This window comes from Cotesia typhae, unplaced genomic scaffold (assembly GCF_013202065.1).
Source record: "Cotesia typhae breed Kobodo isofemale line unplaced genomic scaffold, CoteBio_Ctyphae scaffold_13, whole genome shotgun sequence".
Classification (NCBI taxonomy): Eukaryota; Metazoa; Arthropoda; class Insecta; order Hymenoptera; family Braconidae; genus Cotesia; species Cotesia typhae.
In genome coordinates, this window is record NW_027423774.1 from 6920763 (window position 1) to 6942877 (window position 22115).

At 28.4% G+C, this 22115-nt stretch overlaps 1 protein-coding gene across 1 annotated transcript in view; it reads left to right on the plus strand.

Annotated features, from left to right (window-relative positions):
- Positions 1-4478: 4478 nt before the first annotated feature.
- The window catches only part of 5-ht2b (5-hydroxytryptamine receptor 2B), a 48129-nt gene continuing 30492 nt past the window's right edge, over positions 4479-22115 (plus strand). Inside the window, exon 1 of the mRNA XM_074253724.1 lies at positions 4479-5061. Coding sequence (XP_074109825.1) covers positions 4509-5061 — 553 coding nt within the window. The 5' untranslated portion in view covers positions 4479-4508. The remainder of the gene's footprint in view (positions 5062-22115) is intronic.

A 22115-nucleotide genomic window follows, 5' to 3' on the forward strand; every position in this document is an offset into this window, starting at 1 on the left:
TCATTAAGTAAATAAATAAATAACTAATAAATATTCATTTCATTCTAAATTTTTAAAAATATCGAGAGAATTGTTAATCAATGCATGTACATTTTTTTTTTATTTTCATCAATCCTATACTCATGAATACTACGAACTATTAAAAAAAAAAAAAAAAAAAAAATTCATAACAATTAACAAAAAATTTCAATACTTTATTAAAATAAAACTTATTATAAAATTATTAAAAACTACACGTTGCCCTTTTGTCCTGTAACCTCTATAATTGAAATTACAAGAAAAATACACTTACTCTAATCACTGTGCTGGTCAATATAATTGTCAAAAGTCCGCGCTGAAAGTCTAAACGTAAAGTTGACGTATGCGCAGTGCAAATATTTAGAATACAAATATTCAGCTTATTAAAAATGTTAATTAAACAAGAAATAAACAATTTGAAGTTGGAACAAAGGTTTTTTGTACATGAACAATCATAATCAGAGGTTAGTCCCATTGGATAGTGTACCATTCTATGATTTTGTGGTCGTTGCCGATAGGTTGCATTGTTATCCAATCAAGTGGATTTCAAATAATTGTAATCTTTAGGTGAAAAGTCTTACAATTATGCGCATGGTGTATTGTGTCATTTACTTACAACAATGTCATAATAACAATAACACTAATAATAAAAATTGTGAGACTGAAATTAATTATATCGGTAATACCAAGTTGAGGTTAAAAATAACATTATCATTATTATTACTGAATGAATTATTGTTATTATTAAAATAATGTGTATTAGAGTATTAAATCCAAATCAACAACTTTTTTAATTCAAAAAAATGTTAAAATTTTTACTGTATATAAATAAAAATGTAAAATCCCTATTAATAAGATAGTTAATCGCTTTTAACCGCGGAGTTTACGCGAATCAGTCACGTTATGTTTTTTAATGCTACTAGCTACTATGAGAGAAACAGAATTTCAATTTTTTTATTAGGATTTGATTATCAAAATTAACGAATAAACAACCTATCATATTAGAATAGCTTTGCCTGCATTAATTTATTCATTTATGAATTTTCAATTTTGCGCGGGAAAAATTTAATTCTGAAATTAAGAATGTTAAAATACTTTATAAATACAAAATTTCTAGAACAAACTATCAAACAACTTCATATGTGGATGGTTTTCAAACCTATTCTTTCTATTGAATTTCATTTATTAACTAGACTAAATACACAACAGGCTAAAGATTGTTTGAGTTTTACTTTCTTCCTTCAGGCCAGCAGTTCAAGATTTAGGCAATTCTCATTGGATAGTGTACACATTCTACGACTTTGTAGTCGTTGCCTGTAGGTGGCATTATTATTCAATCGAGCGGATTTCAAATAATTGTAATTTTTAGGCCATAGGTATTACAATTATGCGTATGATGCATTGTCCCCTTTATTAACAATAATTTCATTGTAACAATAACAATAATAATCATTATAAAAATGAAATTTATTATATCGGTAATGATAAATTGATGTTAAAAGTATCATTATCATTGTTTATCATTACCAAAATAATTATTGTTATTGTTAAATTAATGTGTAGTAGAGCATTAAATCTAGATTAACAACTTTTTTAATTCAAAAAAATGTTAAACTTTAACTATATATACATAAAAAATTTTAAATCCCCATTGATAAGCTAGTTAATTGATTGAAACCGAAGAGTTTACACGGGTCAGTCACGTTAAGTTTTTTAATGCTACTAGCTACTATGAGAGAAACAGAATTTTAATTTTTTTGTTAGGATTTGATTTTCAAAATTAACGAACAAATAACCTTTTATATTTCTTGGTATTTTTTTGTATTTAACTTTTTTTTGTATAGAATGAAAATTATTGTAACGAGTCTTATTTTTTTTGCAAAATGCAGATGTTATTGAGATGAGTTTTATGAACGTGGACTTGGCGCAATTTTTAACAGTGAAACTGTTTTTGTTCGGATTATTTTATATTGTTTTTTTTATTTCTCTTTTTCTTTTTATTTTTGTGATTTGCTATTATTTTGCATGAAATGCAATAGCTGACTCATATTAGTTTTTTTTTGTTCATTCAGTAAATTATAGATAGAATCACTTTGCAAGCTATAAGTCATCTTGTTATACTTCAAAAAAGTTTATTCTATGCACTAACTATTTTATTACTATTCACCCTGTTAATGGCCTAGGCTGTTGGGTTTGTTGATTTAAATAAAATAAAATAAAATTAAAATAGTTATAAAAAAAAGTTTGTTTTTCAACTTTTTATACCAAAAAAAAACTACTTACAAAAATTAAATTCAAGCTTTTAAATTTTTGTTCTCGAAGAAAAGAAAAAAAAAAGTTCTCTTGTTTGCGCTCATTAAAACACTTTCCATTGTGAGTGAATGATTTTGACGCATTATTTTCCACCGAGCAGTATTAAAAACAGATGCGTAAATCCGCACCAGTAATTTAATGCATTATTAATAAACAAGCACAAAAAAAAAGTATTAAAAGCGTGGAATAAAATGAATAAAAATAAATTTATTCATTAGTAAGCCCAAAAATTCACACAAATTAAATACAAAATTTAAATAGTGAAACATAAACATAAACAAGTCTATTTGCTCTTTCTCCTCAATCATAACTAAAACTAAAAATTAAAAGTTGTAAACACGCTTTTGATGTTTTGCTAGTCATAATGCATCATGCTTCATGCATACATTATCAAGTACATATTCTAGGTGTATACATGTAGTATATATTCATTTATGTGTATTAAAGATAAAACTCTAGAACTCAGAGCCAGCCCGACTCTTCCCTCACATCATCCCGTAGATAAATATTCTATATTCCAAACTAACTGACCATTTTGCCGAACGCCGTAAAATGCGAATAAAAAAGCGAGGAATTTTTCAATCTCAAAAAATCGTTTTTCACTTTTATTTCATTTCATTTCGTTCGACATTTTCTTTTTTCTTTTTTTTTTTTTTTTTTTTTTATTTTGGCAGACACGATAGAGATTTCATTTAATAGCCGCCTCAAAAAGTTCCCCGCTGATTGACTGCCCTTTCGCGGAGAAATACGCCAGGGAAAATTGACATGTAAATGCTCCGGAATAAAAAAGTAACCGCTCGTTTTATATTTTATTTTACGTATTTTATATGTTTCACTATTTCTATTAATATTTATTTATCCGCTCGCTCGTAACTCTTTACGGGCCAGAAATTTACCGAGCATTTAAAATTTAATATCACCGGAAATTCACTGACCCAAAAAATAAACAAAAACTCGAGAAATTTCTCTCATCAAAATTATTTATATCGAAAATAAGCGCTACTTAAATAAATAATCATTTTATTAAGCAGATAAATTAGACAAAAGAAAACTAGAAGTGGTTTAACAACTGGGGTATGCTCATCCGAAGTTACCTAAAGTTTTCATAAAAATTTACATTAATTTACTTAATGATAAAAAATTGATTATTTTAAAAACTTTAATTAATAAAAATTTAAGTATTTTTATCAATATATAAATTTATTGGATAAGACACTTTCGGTACTCGTGTGTAAGCACACACTCTCTGCTCATTGCGCCAACTCACTCATAGCCTAACGCTCTATTCCCTGTTATATATATAATATACTGTGTTAAATTATATAAAATTTTAAATCTTTAACTATGTTTAAAATATGTAAAAAAAACGACATTCGGCTACACCTGAAATGGAAGGTAGATTTCACAGAATTAATTATCACATTATCTTATTAACTTTCGTCTGACATTAAATGAAATTCTCGATAGAATTACATTTGTAATTTATTTGTACAACACATTACCTGAAAATGTTTCAATTGCACTCTTAACATCGATAAAATAACTAAAATCGGTAAAAATGTCAATGTTATATACGTCAAATTAAAGGTAATTTCATGAGCTTTAACATGAATTTATCAAAAATTAGTCATCTCTTTCCAATTGAAAGTTAAAAATCAATTAAGTCACCGAAAACGTGATTTTTACTATTTTGATAATTTTTAAGAGCTACCATTTCTAAACTTATTGACGGATTTTGCTCATCTTCGAACTCATTCAAGATTATTATCCAAAAAATGTGTGTATCAAGTTTTATCTAAATCCGTTAAGAATTGTAGGTGCTGTCGTGTACAGAAGCTGCGTTATATTACATAGAAATATATAATCTTTCCAACTAAGACTATTTTTGAGTTATATCCGACTAGTTAGATGATATTATAGCAAAATTCCGACTTAATTTTGACATGAAGGACAATACAATAGATAGATTTCGATGAAATCTACCTAAAAAATCGGGGAAAATGAACCCCCTAAAAAAATATGTTTTTTATATATTTAAAAAAAATTTTTTTTAATTATTAGAACGGCTGGAACAAAAATGAGACAAATAAAAATGAATGAATAATTTAAAATTTTCCAGATGAAAAAAAGTGTCTGAGGTCTGGGTCGAGGGTCTGGGATCCCTCTGCAAGGATAGGATGACTCGACAATCTGGGGCGATTCACTTCCGGGGACTAACGGATTCAACGAAGGAACTAACAACCCTCGTAACTTCTTACTCTTCCCTGAGGTCAATTTCCAGGTCAATTTCGAGCGGGAGTTTTTCGACTTTCACTTCGATTTCTTCTTCTTCGTCATCTTCATCGGACCCGGAGTACGGGAGTATTGATCCGCTGGACGTGGTGCTTCTGTTTGACGATAAGGTCAGTGTTAACGGGAGTGGGAGTGCAAGTGCTGGTGATAAAGTGCGTGAGACCCTCACCAGATTAATATTAAACGGGAGTGATTACAACGAGAGTGTGCACGACCTCACGGTTAACTTCCAAGACAATGGGCTCAACAATTGGTGGGCGATGCTCGCGGTCGTTTTGGTGGTCGGGACTGCCGCCGGGAATATTCTCGTGTGCTTAGCTATCACCTGGGAAAAGCGCTTGCAGAATGTTACTAATTACTTTCTGATGAGCCTCGCGATCACCGATCTTATGGTCGCTATTCTTGTTATGCCTCTTGGAATTCTTACACTTGTTAGAGGTAAATTTTTTTTTTTTAATTATTCATTTCAAATTGAAGCTCATAATTTCATTTTAAGAAATTGATTTTTTAAAGTTTATATTTTAAATAAAATTCATATTTCAACTTCAATGATTGTTTCAATAAATTAATTATTTATAATTTTTTTTCTGAAATTAAATCTCATAGCTTTATTTTAATAATTTTTTTAATAAATTGATTTTTTGGAATTATTTTTATAATTTTTTATTCAAAAAAATTTGTATGATTATTTTAAAAAATTAATTTTTTATAATTTATTATCAAAAATTTTTAATATAAAATGAAAATTCCTACTTTAAATCATTTTTTTTTTTTAAATTAAAACTCATAATTTAGTTTTAAATACTCTTTTTGTAAAAATTGATTTGTTGAAAATTTTAATTTTAAATACAATTCATATTTTGACTTCAATAATTTTTTCAATAAATTATTTATCATTTTTTTTTCTGAAATTAAAGCTCATAGTTTTGTTTTAATCATTTTTTTGATAAACTGATTTTTTGAAATTATTTTTATAATTTTTATTTAAAATAATTTAAATAATTAATTTGATAAAATGAAAATTCCTACTGTAATAATTTATTTTTTAAATTAAAGCTCATAATTTAATTTTTTTCAATAAATTGATTTGTTGAAAATTTTATTTTTAAATGAAATTCATAATTTAACTTCAATAATTTCTTTGATAAATTAATTTAAAAAAAATTAATTATTTACGGATTTTTTTTTTTTAAAATTAAAGCTCATAGTTTCATTTTAACAATTTTTTTAATAAATTAATTTATTATTCAAAAACTTTAATATAAAATAAAAATTCCTCATTTAAATAATTTTTTAAAAATTCAATTAAAAATAAAAGTTAAAATAATTCAAAATAAAAAATCGATTATTTCTCAACAGGATTTTGTAGCTTTATCGGTTAGTATGTATCTAGCAGTCTACGAGCATGTATGTTTGATGACGATACGAAAACCAAGAAAACAAATCCGTCGGGACATGCCGTCACTCGAGCTAAAGTTGCCGGTATACATCGGGTAAACGTAATCCAATTCACTCACGTATTTCCCACGTCCTCGGATACATCTCACCGTTTATTAAATTATTTTCCTAAAAGATTATTCATCACCATAACCTACATAAATATACCCCAAACCCTCTCTGGATTATATACGTATATTTTTGCCTATATAATATCCGTATTACAAACACGTTCTCATCCCCACACTCATACACTTTACCCGATAAAATTATCTCCATAATAGACATTAAATTCAATTACATTATTTTTATCATCCCCTTTCTCCTGATAGAATAAATTCTTGTTACTGAAATACTTTTACATCTTCTTTTTTTTTTTTTTTTTAATTAACAATATTTTCATTCCAGAATTCATTACTCAGAAAAATGATTGTCTATTTATTTAATTACTTTTGGCAGATGGCTGTAATTAAACTAATTGAAAAATTTATTGAATAATAATTTATTTAAAAATAATAAGCTCAAGAATTAATAATTGAGCGAAAAATTGCTCACTTAAATTCGGATAAAAACTAAGTAAATAAAAAAAAAAGCGCCTGGAAGAAAATTATTCATCAAAAACAAAAACAATGACGTCGGTTAAAGTATTTGCCGCGTAAAAAGTTCTACAACAACAATTATTGCGTAGATATAGATATAAGCAGAGGAAGCATTACCACTAAATTGTAAAGCGGCCAATTTGTATTTTCCTTAGAGCTATTTATCCGTATCGCACGCGGCATTTTAAAACCTTCTCTAGGACTATATCTTACACTAGGTTACACAAGTTGACATATATACATTGTCAAGACTCGGTTCATTTTATATTCGGAGGAAAAAGCACCGCTATTTTTTCCCCGGCAGCGAACCCTTTTTGATAAATAACTCCCTTGTTAGTTGGATAATTTGTACCGACGTAAGCCGGCGTATGTTCTCGGGCTTGCAATGCTATCACATAATACAGTTATTTAACGAAAAGCTTCCGCCGGGTGCCGTTAATTGAGATTATGCTCTCTTATTTATGTGTCCGAGTGTTAAAGTTCTAACCTGGTAATTATTACTTTGGTGGACTTTCGATGCCTTTAAGCTTATATATCTTTATTTTTTTATCTTTAATAGTAGTATTTTTATTTTAGTTTTTAACAAATATTTTTTATTTTATGAGGTATATTAAACGGCACGTTTACTATGATGTTTATCATTTATGTCTTTAATGTCGAAGTTTAATACTTTGTTTTGTGATAAATTTTTTAAATTTATGTAATGATGATAATAATAATAATAATCTATATTATTAAGTGAGTAAGCAAAATTTTGTGATTAGTGTATTTATAAGTGTAAGATAAAATTTGTTTTTATGGTTAAATTTGGTATCGTTAGAAAAGTCTTTATCTGGGGTTGTGCTTTTTCATGGTTTCACATCATTCTCATCGATAGTCAATTCATTATAATAAGTATTTAGCCTGTATTCGAAAATGCTGTATTTCTAGATACATAATTAAGAAATGACCTTGTATCTCGCGAATTATTGATATTTTTAAAGATATAAGCTCATCTTGATGTTACATTCATCGAGACCTTTCATTAGAGTACCCACATCAATTTTTTTATATATTTTATATATATATATGTATATATGAAAAATATATGAAAAATTGATGTAGGTACTCAAATGAAAAGTCTTGATGAGTGTAACATCGGAATGAGTTTATATCTTTAAAAACGTCAATATTTAAAAAAGTACAGTACAATTTAATATAATTAAGAAATGACCTTGTATCTTGTGAACTGTTGATATTTTTAAAAATATAAGCTCACCCTAACATTACACTTATCGAGACCTTTCATTAGAGTATCCACATCAATTTTTTATATATTTTATATATCTAATATATATATATATATATATTATATATATGTAAATATGAAAAATATGTCAAAATGCATGTGAGTACTCTAATGAAAGCTCTTGATAAGTGTAACATCGGGATGGGCTTATACCCTCAAAAACGTTAATAGTTGAGAAAGTACAGTGCAATTCAATATAATTAAGAAATGACCTTGTATTTTGTGAAGTGTTGATATTTTTAAAGATATAAGCTCACCCTAACATTACACTTATCGAGACCTTTCATTAGAGTACCCACATCAATTTTTTTATATATTTTATATATTTATATATATATATATATATATATATATATATATATATATATATATATATATATATATATATATGTATATATGAAAAATATATCAAAAATGCATGTGGGTACTCAAATGAAAGCTCTTGATGAGTGTAACATCGGGAAGAGCTTATATCTTTAAAAAAGTCAATAGTTAAAAAAGTATTGTGCAATTTAACAAAAGTCATTATTTAATAAAGCAAAATTGTATTTATGTATAGTTCACAAGTCACGGCAGTCACATAGTGATTGCAAAGTTGCTAGTAATAATCCTAAGAATAATAATAATAATTAGCTAAATCCCTTTTAACTAAAATCGCTTAATATATAAACACAAAATACATTATCGTGCATAGATTACAAATTCTGATTTGAAAGGGCTTATAGCTTTCTATGAATATAAATTACAATTTTGATAATGTACATCTGTAAATTATTTAAAAGTATCAATTAGTAAAATGATGATCTGAATAATAGTAAATAAAAGTAAAGTATGATATATCTATTTCCGTAAATGGAATTGAATAGCAGCCAAACAAAGAGAAGATATGATAATGTATGTACCTATATATAGATAATATTATATCATATGGTTCATTGACTAATTGCTAGTAGTTCAATAGCAGGTATTCAGTAATTGACGAAGCAATACCAAGAGCTCGAACTAAAGCTCCACCAACGGATTCAGTAGTGATAGTCGATAATGGTCAGGCCAATGCGAGGAATCTGATTTGGTCGGATACGAACGACTGCCAGTTTGCTATTCTCTCCTTTACTGCTCTACAGTACAATACTACAGAATACAATATATAGACTGAATACTGTATATCACCAACACAATCCTCTCATTATTAATTAGTTAACCACTTTTGTCCTCTTCTGGCACTCCTGATAATTAATAACAATTCCTAACATATTTTACGACTCAACGTTCGACGGACGTGTGAAATAAAAATTAAAATCCCAATTAAAAAACTCATCAGTGGAAGCAGATAATTCGTGATGAAAATAAAAGAGATCTTTTTTGTCTTTAATCTCAGGAGCTGCTCCGAGTACTTTTATTTATTTTTTTTTCCATTCGTTTTCCCTATCTTGAGTTCTTTTTCATTAGTGCAAATCGGAAGTGCACAATAGTCAGCAGGAGTAATCGAATCTCTTCGGCTTCGCAAGGTTAACAGCGTGAATTGATCATAAAGCTAAAGAAGATTTGATTCGGGCATAAAAGCATAACGGCTGGATAAAAAAAATATTAAAGTTACTATTACCTAACATTTATTTATTTTTTTTTTATGTCTTTCACACTATTTTATATCCTCAAACTACATTGTGAAATACCGACCGGTGATTTTATATTTTATTTTGTTTAAAATTAAGTACTTTGATTTTATCAATTTACACGTATGAAAAAATTCATTTGACTGCTCGGAAAAAAGAAAAATGGAAAAATTAGATTTCACAATCTAAAAGGGGCCCGTCGTAAAGAAGACTGGAATGGAATGGAAGAATTACAGTTGCAGATTTTATACGAATTAGGGGAAGGTACACAGATAGAAAAACAGTCTTGATTCAAGAAACTTTTTTTCTTTAAAATTTGAACTCTTGAAACTAGATATAGATATATATCTTTCAAGAATTTTTGTCTCTTGGTTCAAGATAGGCCATAACATTGATTCAAGATGTTACCGACTTGTGTTAAGAATGGCTTTTTTTTTGAGTCATTAATTTATTTATTTCCAAGAAATAATTTTTTTTCGGTATAACAATTAAATACTATTTAGTTTTTGAAATATACTTTCATGAATTATTTTAAGTTTTTTAAACGATAATGTTATTTTGGTTGAAAAACTAAATGTATCGATTAAAGATAATATAGCTCTTAAGCCAAGAAAATCTAAATCAAGACAAGAAATTCTTAAAGCAAAATAATCATTTGTCTTTCAAAATAAATTCTTAGATCAAGAAAATATCTCTTGAGTCAACATAAATTTTCTATCAGTGTAGCCTAAAGCGGGTAGTTCGCCCAAAGTGGGTAGGTGCTGTTTTATTGTGACATTGAGTGCGAATGTCAAAGTATATACATTTGTAGTGATCGTGGAAACACTTCTGAGTATTTGAAAGTTCTGATTGGGTGTTCGAGTTTTGACAGAAAGTAACAAAATACAAAATAAAGAAATTGCTAAATTTGTTAAAATTACGATTGAAAGGTGTCATCAGATAATTCGAACACTATTACACTTATGATAATATTGATGAAACTATATTATTTTGGTACTATTTAACTCTGAAGGAGGATACAAGTTCGGACGGTTCCCTTTGTATTTTTGATTTTACAATTGTTTAGCAAAAAAACGTGTACTGGGGCAAAGCGGGTCGGGCAAAGTGGGTACCTACTTGCGCTGCTCTGATCCAATTCTATATTTATTTTGTCATACAATATTATCAAGTAATACGTAAATATAAGAAAAAAGCGGAAATACATTCTTGATTGAAAATTTATTATCAATTTTAATAGAAAAATGCTTATTTTGCTTAAAATTAATGAAATAAAAATAAGATCATTATTTGAATGATTGCAATGCCTAAAAATCTTTCTTTTATGTTAGCTAAATACACAATTTTATTATAAAAATTAGTTTTATCATTAGATTCATCTATTTGTAGAACTTATCCGCTTTGGGCTAAGGGATATGGCAAAGCGAGCTTTTAAACAGTTTTTATTTTTTATTGATAAAAAATTCTTAGGCCCAAATTAAGACAATTTTCCTATCTAATATTGAAGTTCGATCACTACAATATCGGATGGAATAATATTCGTTAGAAAGACGAAGAAAAACTAAAACTTCTAGGTCTTCTTCATTAGTTTACCCGCTTTAAGCTACCCCCCTCTTTACATTTTAAAATGTAATATTTACATTTTAATGTAAAAATTACAATCTGAAACAGTAATTTTTCCAGTTTTCTTCACAACGGGCCACTTCTACATTATATAATAAAATTATTCCAGTTTCCATTTTTCCGTGTGGAAACAAAATTTTTAACTAAGAAATTTTTTATTTTATTTTTTTTTTCTTCAATTAAATTAATATTTTTATATCAGTGCAATAAATTATCTTTGAGACGCGAGTGCATTTAATTGATAAGAGTATGATAATAATATTAATTTAGCGGAGCACTATCGATATTTATTAAATTATTTTTCAATATTAATTTGTCGCGCAAGAAGTGTTGTAATTTTCACTTAGTATTTTATTCTGACCTAGATTTCATGTATTTTATTTTATTAAATTATTATTTTTAATTACAAAAAATTGAAAAATTAATTTGAAAAAATTCGTGAGTTCTCAGAGATTAAAATGAAACAATTTTCTTTGTCGGTGTATCATCGGGTGGGGAATAGTAAAGGATAAATATAAATAATAGCAATTATTTGGAGTTAACGAACCGAATATCACCAGCTGAGTAGTATTCAGTTCTGCGTATCATCAACTTCCCCGGTATTTATCTCTATTTCGCTATTTGTCTATTTAAATATCGGTAAGCGCAGAACAACTCGATAATAATGCAAGTACATTCGACCATTCAATAGCAAACATTTAAATGAGGTTTCTGTTATAGTTGTCCGTATTCGAGTCAATTTATTTACCTCATATCCATTAATTCGTTCAATTACTTTCATTTTTATTACTTTTATTTATTTACAATTTTTTATGAGTTGAAACTTTAATAATAATAACTAGCAGCCTTGCAGTCACTATATGACTGCTGTGACTTGTGAATTTTAAATAAATAAAATTTTGCTTTATTAAATGATTATTTTTGTTAAATTGCACTGTACTTTCTTAAATATTGACTTTTTTAAAGATACAAGCTCATCCCGATGTTACACTCATCAAAAGCTTTCATTCGAGTACCCACATGTATTTTTGATATATTTTTCATATATACATATATATAATATAGACACTAGTCACGAAAATTAAGGGATATAAAAAAAATTCGAAATTTTTGGGTGATTTGCAACGAGCTGTCACTCCAAAAAAAAAAAAAAAAAGCAAATTGTAGCTCCAAGTGTCTAGTTTTCAGATATGACCATGTAATGAAAATGTTTTATCATGTTCGGGTCAGGAAAAATCCTAAGAAAACTACAAAAAAAAAATTTCCAATTTTTTTTCTTGTCTTATAAGACAAGGTCTACGGGCTTCAAAAAAATTTTTTCCATTTTTTCGCTCAAAAGCTTTCTTATAAAAGTTAATGTCCTTCAATTGAAAGTAATCAAAAAGCCTGTACGATCTTTTGCCGCGGAGTTATCGTCAGTCAAAGCAAAAAAGTACTTTTTCAGTTTGATAATCAATAACGCTGAAACCAATGATCTTATAGAAAATAGAAGGATGATTTTGAAAACTAAACGATATTCTCTATGATATACTGTGAATAGTTTTTGTCAAAAAAAATTTTTTTGAATTGAAAACTTTAACTGAAAAAACGACTAAAATTCGCATAATTAAGGATATTTGGATAACTTGGTATAACTTTGGATAAAATGGATGAACAAAGGATTTCGCCGGTAATTTTTCAATCTCCAAGTGTCCCCTAAAATCTCTGAAAAATTAAAAGCGCTGCGATTTTTTTTTTCATAGTGCCCTATAGATTTTTTTTCTCAAAAATCTTTATTTTTTCAATCAAAGAGATTAATTTTTCAAGAAATTTGAAAAAATGAAAATTTCTGTTTTTTTTCAAATTTCTCCAAAAATCAATCTCTTTGATTGAAAAAATTAACTCGATTTCTTCTGACCGCTGCAACTACCTTAGTTTCAAATCTCATTTTAAAAAAATCAATAAAAAAATTCGATATACCCCCCGCGGATTTCGGCTTTTCTTTAAATTTTGTGTGAATAAAAGCGATAGAGCAATTTTGAATAGAGCTTAAATACTTATAATAATTTGACTATCAGTGAGGATGATATGAAGCCTTGAAAAGGGCCAAATTCAAATCAAAACCTTTGCAATGACACTAAATTTCACTAAAAAAACCGATTTTATCATATGACTATCCTAAACACAAAACTTTTCTTATTCTCTTAATAATATAGATAACAATGGTTGAAATGTTTGTTCTTATAATTTATTTAGAAAATTTATTATTAAATTATTGGATAAGTTTATTTCTCTTTCTGGTCACTAGTCAGTACTTGATAACTTTTATTTCTACCTTAAACTTGTCTGGCTCGCCGTCCAAACAATGTTTAACAAAATACTCTACTCGGGAACTTTATTGTTTCATACGTAAACTCGTACTTCAAACATAACTTTGTCATCCGTACGACAAGTTGTTTATGAGAATGTGCTCAGCACATACTAGTTTCTGTGCTACCGTGTTGCAAACTTAACATTTTTTTTTTTAAACCACAAATTTTTTTTATTACAAAAATAAGACAATTGAGTTAATAAAAAATCTCAATGTGATTTGATGGAAAAAATAGCTGACAGATCAAAGATGTTGTTCCAAGCATTGTGTTGTTGGTGAAAAATATTTTTTATTAAAATTTTTCAATTTCCTCTCAACTGTACGCTATTTTAAAATTTTCCAATGGCGCATGAGGACATGAAATTATTTCCTTTGTTACTGTTTGAAAAGTGAGTACACGTTCTGGGAATAATCGAAAAGGAAAAAGGGAGCGAAGACCCGGGGAAAAGTTAGAATCGAAGATATTGAAGCTCGCGCTGAGGAATTGGATATATTATAAATGTTGAAGAGATGAGATGAAGTCTTAAATAGACTTGTATTTGCTCGTTCTACTTTACAATCAAAATGATAATAATAATAATAGTATATTTTGTCAGACATCAATAGCGTATGTAAAGGCGCAATATTATATTCTTATTATTATTATTTATTTAATCTAGCAAAAACATTTTTAATGGAAGCTCTATATTCAACAGGTTGATTTTTTTTTATATTTTATTATTGAAAGAAATTTTTATATTTTGTAATAAATAATAATAATAATAATAATAATAAAAGTCTTGATTTGAATTTGTGCCTTTTCAAGATTTCCTATCATTCTCACCGATAGTCAATTTATTATGATAAGTATTTAGGCTGCATTAGAAAATGCTCTATCTCTAGATACATGATTAAGAAATGACCTTGTATCTTGTGAATTGTTGACATTTTTAAAGATATAAGCTCAATCCGATGTTACACTCATCAAGACCTTTCATTTGAGTACCCGCATCAATTTTTCATATATTTTATATATTTATATATATGTATATATGAAAAATATATCAAAAATACATGTGGGTACTCAAATGAAAGTTCTTGATGAATATAACATCGGGATGAGCTTATATCTTTAAAAACGTCAATAATTACGAAAGTTCAGTGCAGTTAAACAAAAGTCATTATTTACGAAATTACCTTTTTATCGGGTGAACTATTGACATCGCTAAAGATACAAGCTCACCCCGATATTATATTCATCAAGACCTTTCATTTGAGTACCCACATCAATTTTTTCATATATTTATATATATATATGATATATATGTATATATGAAAAACATATGAAAATGCATGTGGGTACTCAAATGGAAGCTCTTGACGAGTGCAACATCGGGATGAACTTATGTCTTTTAAAACGTCAATATTTGAAAAACTACAGTGCAATTTAACAAATGTCATAATTTAATAAAGCAAAATTTGATTTATTTATAGTTCATAATTTTCGGCAGTCACATAGTGACTGCAAGATTGCTAGTTATTATTATTATAAAAATGGTTCTATTTATATTCTGTCGAGCAACAACAGAAGAAATATAATCTTGCATTACTTAAATATTGAGCCGATAAGTTTAACGTGGCTCTTATTATTCATGCATTCATGTTTACATATATATTTATATTTATGTGTTTATTTATAAACAGACTCGGATTTGCGATCCAGATACGAAAGTCTGAAAAACACCACAGAGAATTTTATAGCAGGGGATATTTTATACAACTCTGATGTTGCGTTTCAAGATAAATCATACCCTTGAGGTTTATGTTTATGTTATAATGACGAAGGAAGTGCCATTATTGGTTTTTTTATTTTATATTTTTTTCCGTGACCTAAATAAGACTCCAAAGCGTCATTTTTTTTTTATTGAAGACTCGTTGGTGGTTATTTTTCCGCGGGGAATTTTTCCGATAGAGTATTTGCCAAAAAAATCGGCAATTGGACGCCAATAAATCTCCGAAATTTGATGGGTATCCCGTGTAATAAAAAATATCAATAAACTTGCTGACAAAAAAGTAACAGATAGATATAAATGAAAAAATTTAGAGTTTACCTGTGAAGCCGCGGTTACTAACCCCGTCTCGACGGTTTTTTTTTCCTCAAGCATGGGATTGGGTGGTAGAAGTACAAAGTCGAGAACTAGACGTGAAAAAATCTAGAAAAGAGGGAAAGAATGGGCGCGAAGGATATCCCTGTGTTGACACCGACTCCCTCGAGCCGGCCCGATCCGACATTTGAGCCAAAGCCTGAATCCATTTTTCGAGTCTTTTTATTGCTTTGTACCCAACACCCAGCACTACCCAACCGCCCCGCAACTTCTTGTTATAATTTACGGCACCGATGAATGGCCAAATTTTTTCTAAAGAAACACTTTTGAGCCTCTATATTTGTAGTACTAGTAAGTTGTATCTTCACCCCGCTTGGAGGCTTGAATCATTTAGAAACCATTTTTCTTGTGTACTCAAACACCCTCGTTACATTTAAAATCATCCTTCATTCATACTAAACCTCTTTAAATTTTATTTTCTCAAGTTTTACACTTTTATGACCACATTAATTTTCCTTTTTCTTGTTCATCGCTCCTTCAAGTACATTTTGAATTACTTTAAGAACTTACTTTTACAGTAATGTTTCTTTACTTTGAATTTTTACGGAATGTTTTTTTTTTTTAACGATTAAAACTTTTTTTTTTAAGAAAATTTTTTATAATAATACTAATAATAATAATCAGCAATCTTGCAGTCACTATGTGACTGCCGTGACTTGTAAACTATGAATAAATGAAACTTTGCTTTATTAAGGGGTTATATCCACTTGTAATTTTGAAAAAATCGAAATTTTTTTTTTTGCATATTTTGAATGTATATATACTCAAGAATATTGTCTGTAAATTTCAAAGTAATCTGGTAAATAGTTTCGAAGTAATGAGAGTTTTTTCACAGGATCTTCTTAGATACTTTTGTCAGGTCAAAGGAGTAAAGTTTCTGATAAAAATTTCGATTTTTTAAGTCACTTTAAAGTGTAAAAAGTTTGGAAAATCCAAATGAGCATGCCTTAAGCGCTCACGTCATACAAAAATTATTTAAATCGTAAGAAAAATTATTCGTTTTTTTTGTTAAAATTTTCCCGCGAGTAGTATTATCCCCTTTGTAGGTCGAGCTAAAGAAAAATTTTAACAGGTGATAAAACAGTTAGTAATTATACCATCATGTATGTATAGTTTCTGCTTGTTTATAGTTATTTCAATCATGTTTTGTGAAAAATAATAAATAAATGGCTGCCGAAATCACAGAAAAAGTCACCGAACTGACAGTCGAAAAAAATTGACTGTATCGAAACGGAATTATTTTGACAAGGGTTTTGACAAACATCCTCAGGAATAAAACAAAAAAAATTAAATCGCGAAAGTATTTTTTGACAAAGTTGTAGTGTTGTCAAGCCCATTGCACCCGTGAATACCACGCTCTTATTCACTTAATTCATCATAAAAAACGAGTTTTTTCTGAGAAATCTTATTTAATCGATAAGAAAAATTTTTTAACTTGTTCTGTAGTTATTATTATTTATTTTAATATGCTTTTTATCCATAATTTTTTTCGTTTAAATTATAAAAATTACGTTTTAATCGAAATCACGATTTTTAGGCGAGAGTAGAGCATACCTGTGCGCTTCGCACTTAAGGCATGCAAAAGATTTAATTTTGTTAGGAAGCCGCTATTTTGTGTAAAATTAAAATTTTGACTATTTCTTCGACCGTTACCTGGATTTATCTATCCTAAAAGTAATCCTTTTGGTTTTTTTTATTTCAAATAATTTGAATCAGAGATATCTTCCTCACCGCCAGACACCTTTTTGTGAAAGACCTTCAGGAGATCTTCTACAGGAACGACGGAACCCAATATTTTTATTAATAAAATATAAATTCTTAGAATATGTTAAATTCGCTAAATATTCATATACTTTATGTATATATTCAATAAAAAGCCTCTCCAAAAAAAAATTAACAAAAAAACATTTTCTCGAACTTACAAGTGGATATAACCCCTTAAATAATAACTTTTATTAAATTACACTGTACTTTCTTAACTATTGACGTTTTCAAAGATATACGCTCATCCCGATATTACACTCATTAAGAGCTTTCATTTGAGTACCCACATGTATTTTGATATATTTTTCAAATATACATATATATAATATATATAAATATATGATAAATTGATGTGGGTACTCAAATGAAAGGTCTCGATGAGTGTAATATCGGGGTGAGCTTATATCTTTGAAAATGTCCATATTTCACAAGATACAAGGTCATTTATTAAATAACGACTTTTTTTTAAACTGCACCGCACTTTCTTAAATATTGACGTTTTTAAAAATATAAACTCCTCCCGACGTTACACTCATCAAGAGCTTTTATTTGAGTACCCACATGCATTTTCATATATTTTCCATAAATACATACAGTGAAAACCGTTTACAGCGACATTGAAGGGACCGTTGAATTATATTTGTTATGACCGATATCTATTATTTATAATCAAAAATGTTCTTATTACATTCAAAAATACATTACAACTATTTATTAAACATCGCATCCAGAATCGTGAAATCCTTTTTTTTTCTTTTTTTCCATGTTTTGTAGTAACTTTATCTCTAGAAATTTTCTGTAGTGCATTTTGAGGAATTTTATAACTCCTTGGTCCATAGATTGCAGGACAAAAGTCACATTAAGTGGTAAAAATACTAGCATAATAAATTGTAGATTTTCAACTGCACAATGTGCAGGACAGATGTCCACTACAAGAAGAATTTTTTTTTTTTGAGCTTTCAATTGAGTATCTCAAGCTCGAAGCCATTTTTCGAAGATTTCCTGGTTTATAACCTTCACAAAAAACAGACTATTTTTGTGATAACCACTCTTCTCTGTTCCCAGTTGGTACATCAGCCGCTTCGCCACTAATTTTTCCATTAACTATGCTATGACGAAGTCGGAAACGTTGTATCCAAAAAGAAGTACATTTAAAATTGTCTTTTCCTGATTGACGGGCAAAATCGTTCGCTTTTTCTTGCAAAATAGGTCCACTGATTGGTATATAAATCAACCTCTGGTGCTTAAACCAGAATTACTGAAAAACATATACAGGCACAAATACAAGTGCAAAAGCATGTCTTAGACATTATAAACGATGTTTTTCTTCGAAAAAATGGTTCAACCATGATCGTTATGAGTAATTTGTCGTTGTAGGCGATGTCTTTATTTACGGTTTTCAGCTTAAAGGTTTTTGATTGTATTAAGATGTGACCTTGAAATTCCGTTGTTTTACCTAGTTCGTCGTTGTAAGCGATGTCGCTATAAACGGTTTTGACTGTATATATAATATTTATAAATATATGAAAAATTGATGTAGGTACTCAAATGAAAGGTCTCGATGAGTGTAATGTCGGGGCGAGCTTATATCTTTAAAAATGTCAAGAATTTACAAGATAAAAAGGTCATTTTTTAATTATGTATCTAGAGATAGAGCATTTTCGAATGCAGCCCAAATACTTGTCATCATAAATTGACTATCTGTGAAAATAATATGAATAATAATAATAATAATTTAAAATTCAATGCATAAACTAATAAAAAAGTAAGTAATTACAAAACAATAATTAAATTTTGAAGAAATCAATAAATAACGTATATAGTTCAGAACAATTAAATAAATAGCCAGTAAAATATATAGTATACAACAACTTTGAAAATTAATTAACGATCTGAAGGGCTAAAGGAAACAGTAGAAGTCAGTTGGGAATACATTACTTTTGTATTATATATATATATATATATATATATATATATATATATATATATATATATATATATATATATATATTTACACTTGGAAACCAATAGAGCCAGCGGGAGGTATATAATACCGTAGATTTTACATTTAATTGAATACGTACACGTTTAGCATTAGTTTCAACAAGTTTGTTTGAAATGCGAGACCCTCTCACCTAAGCTGAAAGCTGCCCAGTTAATCTACCTGATTTACAATACACTAGACGCTGTTTGCCCGGAATATATTCGCTGACATTTACTTCAAAAACACAGTGTCAACTTTCAAAACTGTTTATTATATTTAAAAGACTCAGTTTTTGTTATGATTCATATTTACGGGCGACTGGCCCGAGACTATTGTTCTCAGCTAAAACGCTTGAGTTCGAATCTCGGTCTGGGATTGAAACTAAATTTTATGTTCCAAGGATCTTGTTTAATTCCTTTCTATTATATCATAAATTATTTTGCATTTGAAATTAAATTTAATAAAAATTATTTTAATTTAAAATTTATTCCAATGATTTTTTATTGAAAAAATTAAATTAGCAGTAAATTAAAACCCTCATACATCCCATTATTTAAAGTGAAGAAGTGCGTTGCTTATAATTGTAATAAAAAGCTCAGCAAAGTAAAACAGTAGAGTCCATTTATAGAAAAAAGGAGCTGAATAATCGGAGCTTTCCGACAATACCGGATTGGGGAAATTGTCTAAGTGCAGAGAATAGACAAGAGAATGTGAAATACACATCAAGAGTCCTAGTCTCTACTCTGCTCTCTAGCTCACTAGACACTAGACACCACTAGAATCGTGTTCGAGTGCTCATCGGAATGCTACAAATTAATACCGTCTTTCTTTTCATTCTTTTCTTCTCACTCTTCCATTTCTTCATTGTTTTATTATCTTTTTTTTTTTTGTATTCAACTCTCTTAACGAGAGCCGTGCACATGCTCCGATTACTGCGAAATGTAAATGCTCCCAAGTATGCTCATGCTTTTCCGATTACCGATTTTTTATACAAACATTTTTTTTTGTTCATCAGCTATTAGTCTTTAGATTTTTACATGTTTGTTAAACATTAACTAGCCAACCCGAAATTAAGCCGATGTTTAATTAATTACTCTTGTTGAACAGTTAAATAAAGTATCTTTCATTGATACATTTTTGCACAAGCTTTAACGTAGGGGAAGGTAGCTCAAAGCGGGTAGGTGCTGTTTTATTGTGATATTGAGTTCGAATATCAAAGTATGCATTTGTAGTGATCATGGGAATACTCCTGAGTATTTGAAAGTTCTGTTTGGGTGTTCGAGTTTTGACAGAAAGTAATAAAATACAAAATAAAGAAATTGCTAAATTTGTTAAAATTACGATTGAAAGGTGTCATTAGATAATTCGAACACTATTACACTTATGATAATATTGATGAAACCATATTATTTTGGTACTATTTAACTCTGAAGGAGGATACAAGTTCGGACGGTTCCCTTTGTATTTTTGATTTTACAATTGTTTAGCAAAAGGACGTGTACTGGGGCAAAGCGGGTAGGCCAAAGTGGGTACCTACTTGTGCTGCTCTGATCCAATTCTATATTTATTTTATCATACAATATTATCAAATAATACGTAAATATAAGAAAAAAGCGGAAATACATTCTTGATTGAAAATTTATTAACAATATCAATAGAAAAATTCTTATTTTGCTTAAAGTTAATGAAATAAAAATAAGATCATTATTTGAATGATTGCAATGCCTAAAAATCTTTCTTTTATGTCAGCTAAATACACAAATTTACTATCAAAATTAGTTTTATCATTAGATTAATCTATTTGTAGTGCTTATCCGCTTTGGGCTAAGGGGTAGAGCAAAGCTAGTTTTTAAACAGTTTTTATTTTTTATTGATAAAAAATTCTTAGGCACAAACTAATACAATATTCTTATCTAATATTGAAGTTCGATCACTACTATGTCAGATAAAATAATATTTGTTAGTATAAGTCGAAGAAAAACTAAGACTTCTAGGCCATCTTCATTAGCTTACTCGCTTTAGGCCACCCTCCTCTAATATTTAATTTTTTAACGAGGCTTTAATGACAATAATAATAAAATAAAAAAAGATGCTTTTATTAAAAGTTTCGCTACTCGGTTTAAATTTACGGAAACTTATTTCGGGCATGAATCATTTATGAGAAGAGAATTTGTTCTGAAATTATAACAAAGAATAGTTGTATTTATTAGCATAAAAATTTACTGTTTGTAAAGTTTTACTAAAACTTAATAAACACATTTTGAGGGTTTAATGAGTCAGAGTGAAGTGAAGTCATTGTTATTGTGTAACTCTAGGATAATAAGACGACGCAAAGGAACAGAGGAAACATGTTATATACTATTACCAATTTAACTCAAAGGTTGGAAAGAGAGAGATGAGTTTTATTTGTCAAAATTTAGTGAATAGGCTCTGTGCTGCGATTTTACTAAGTCAGATCGTTGAAAGTTAATTTAACCGTAAGCAAGGGGATTTATTATTCACGAGCATTTAATTTGCTGAGTACTTTTCAGTATTATATTTTTTTTAACACGATCAATATAAATAGAAGCGATTTTTATTTATTATTGAAATTTTTTGGATATAAAGATTTTAGTAACAAGATAATCATATTGATTAGCATTTAAAGTGATTGCTATTGGGTTAACTATAAATAATCATCATCGATTTGCTAA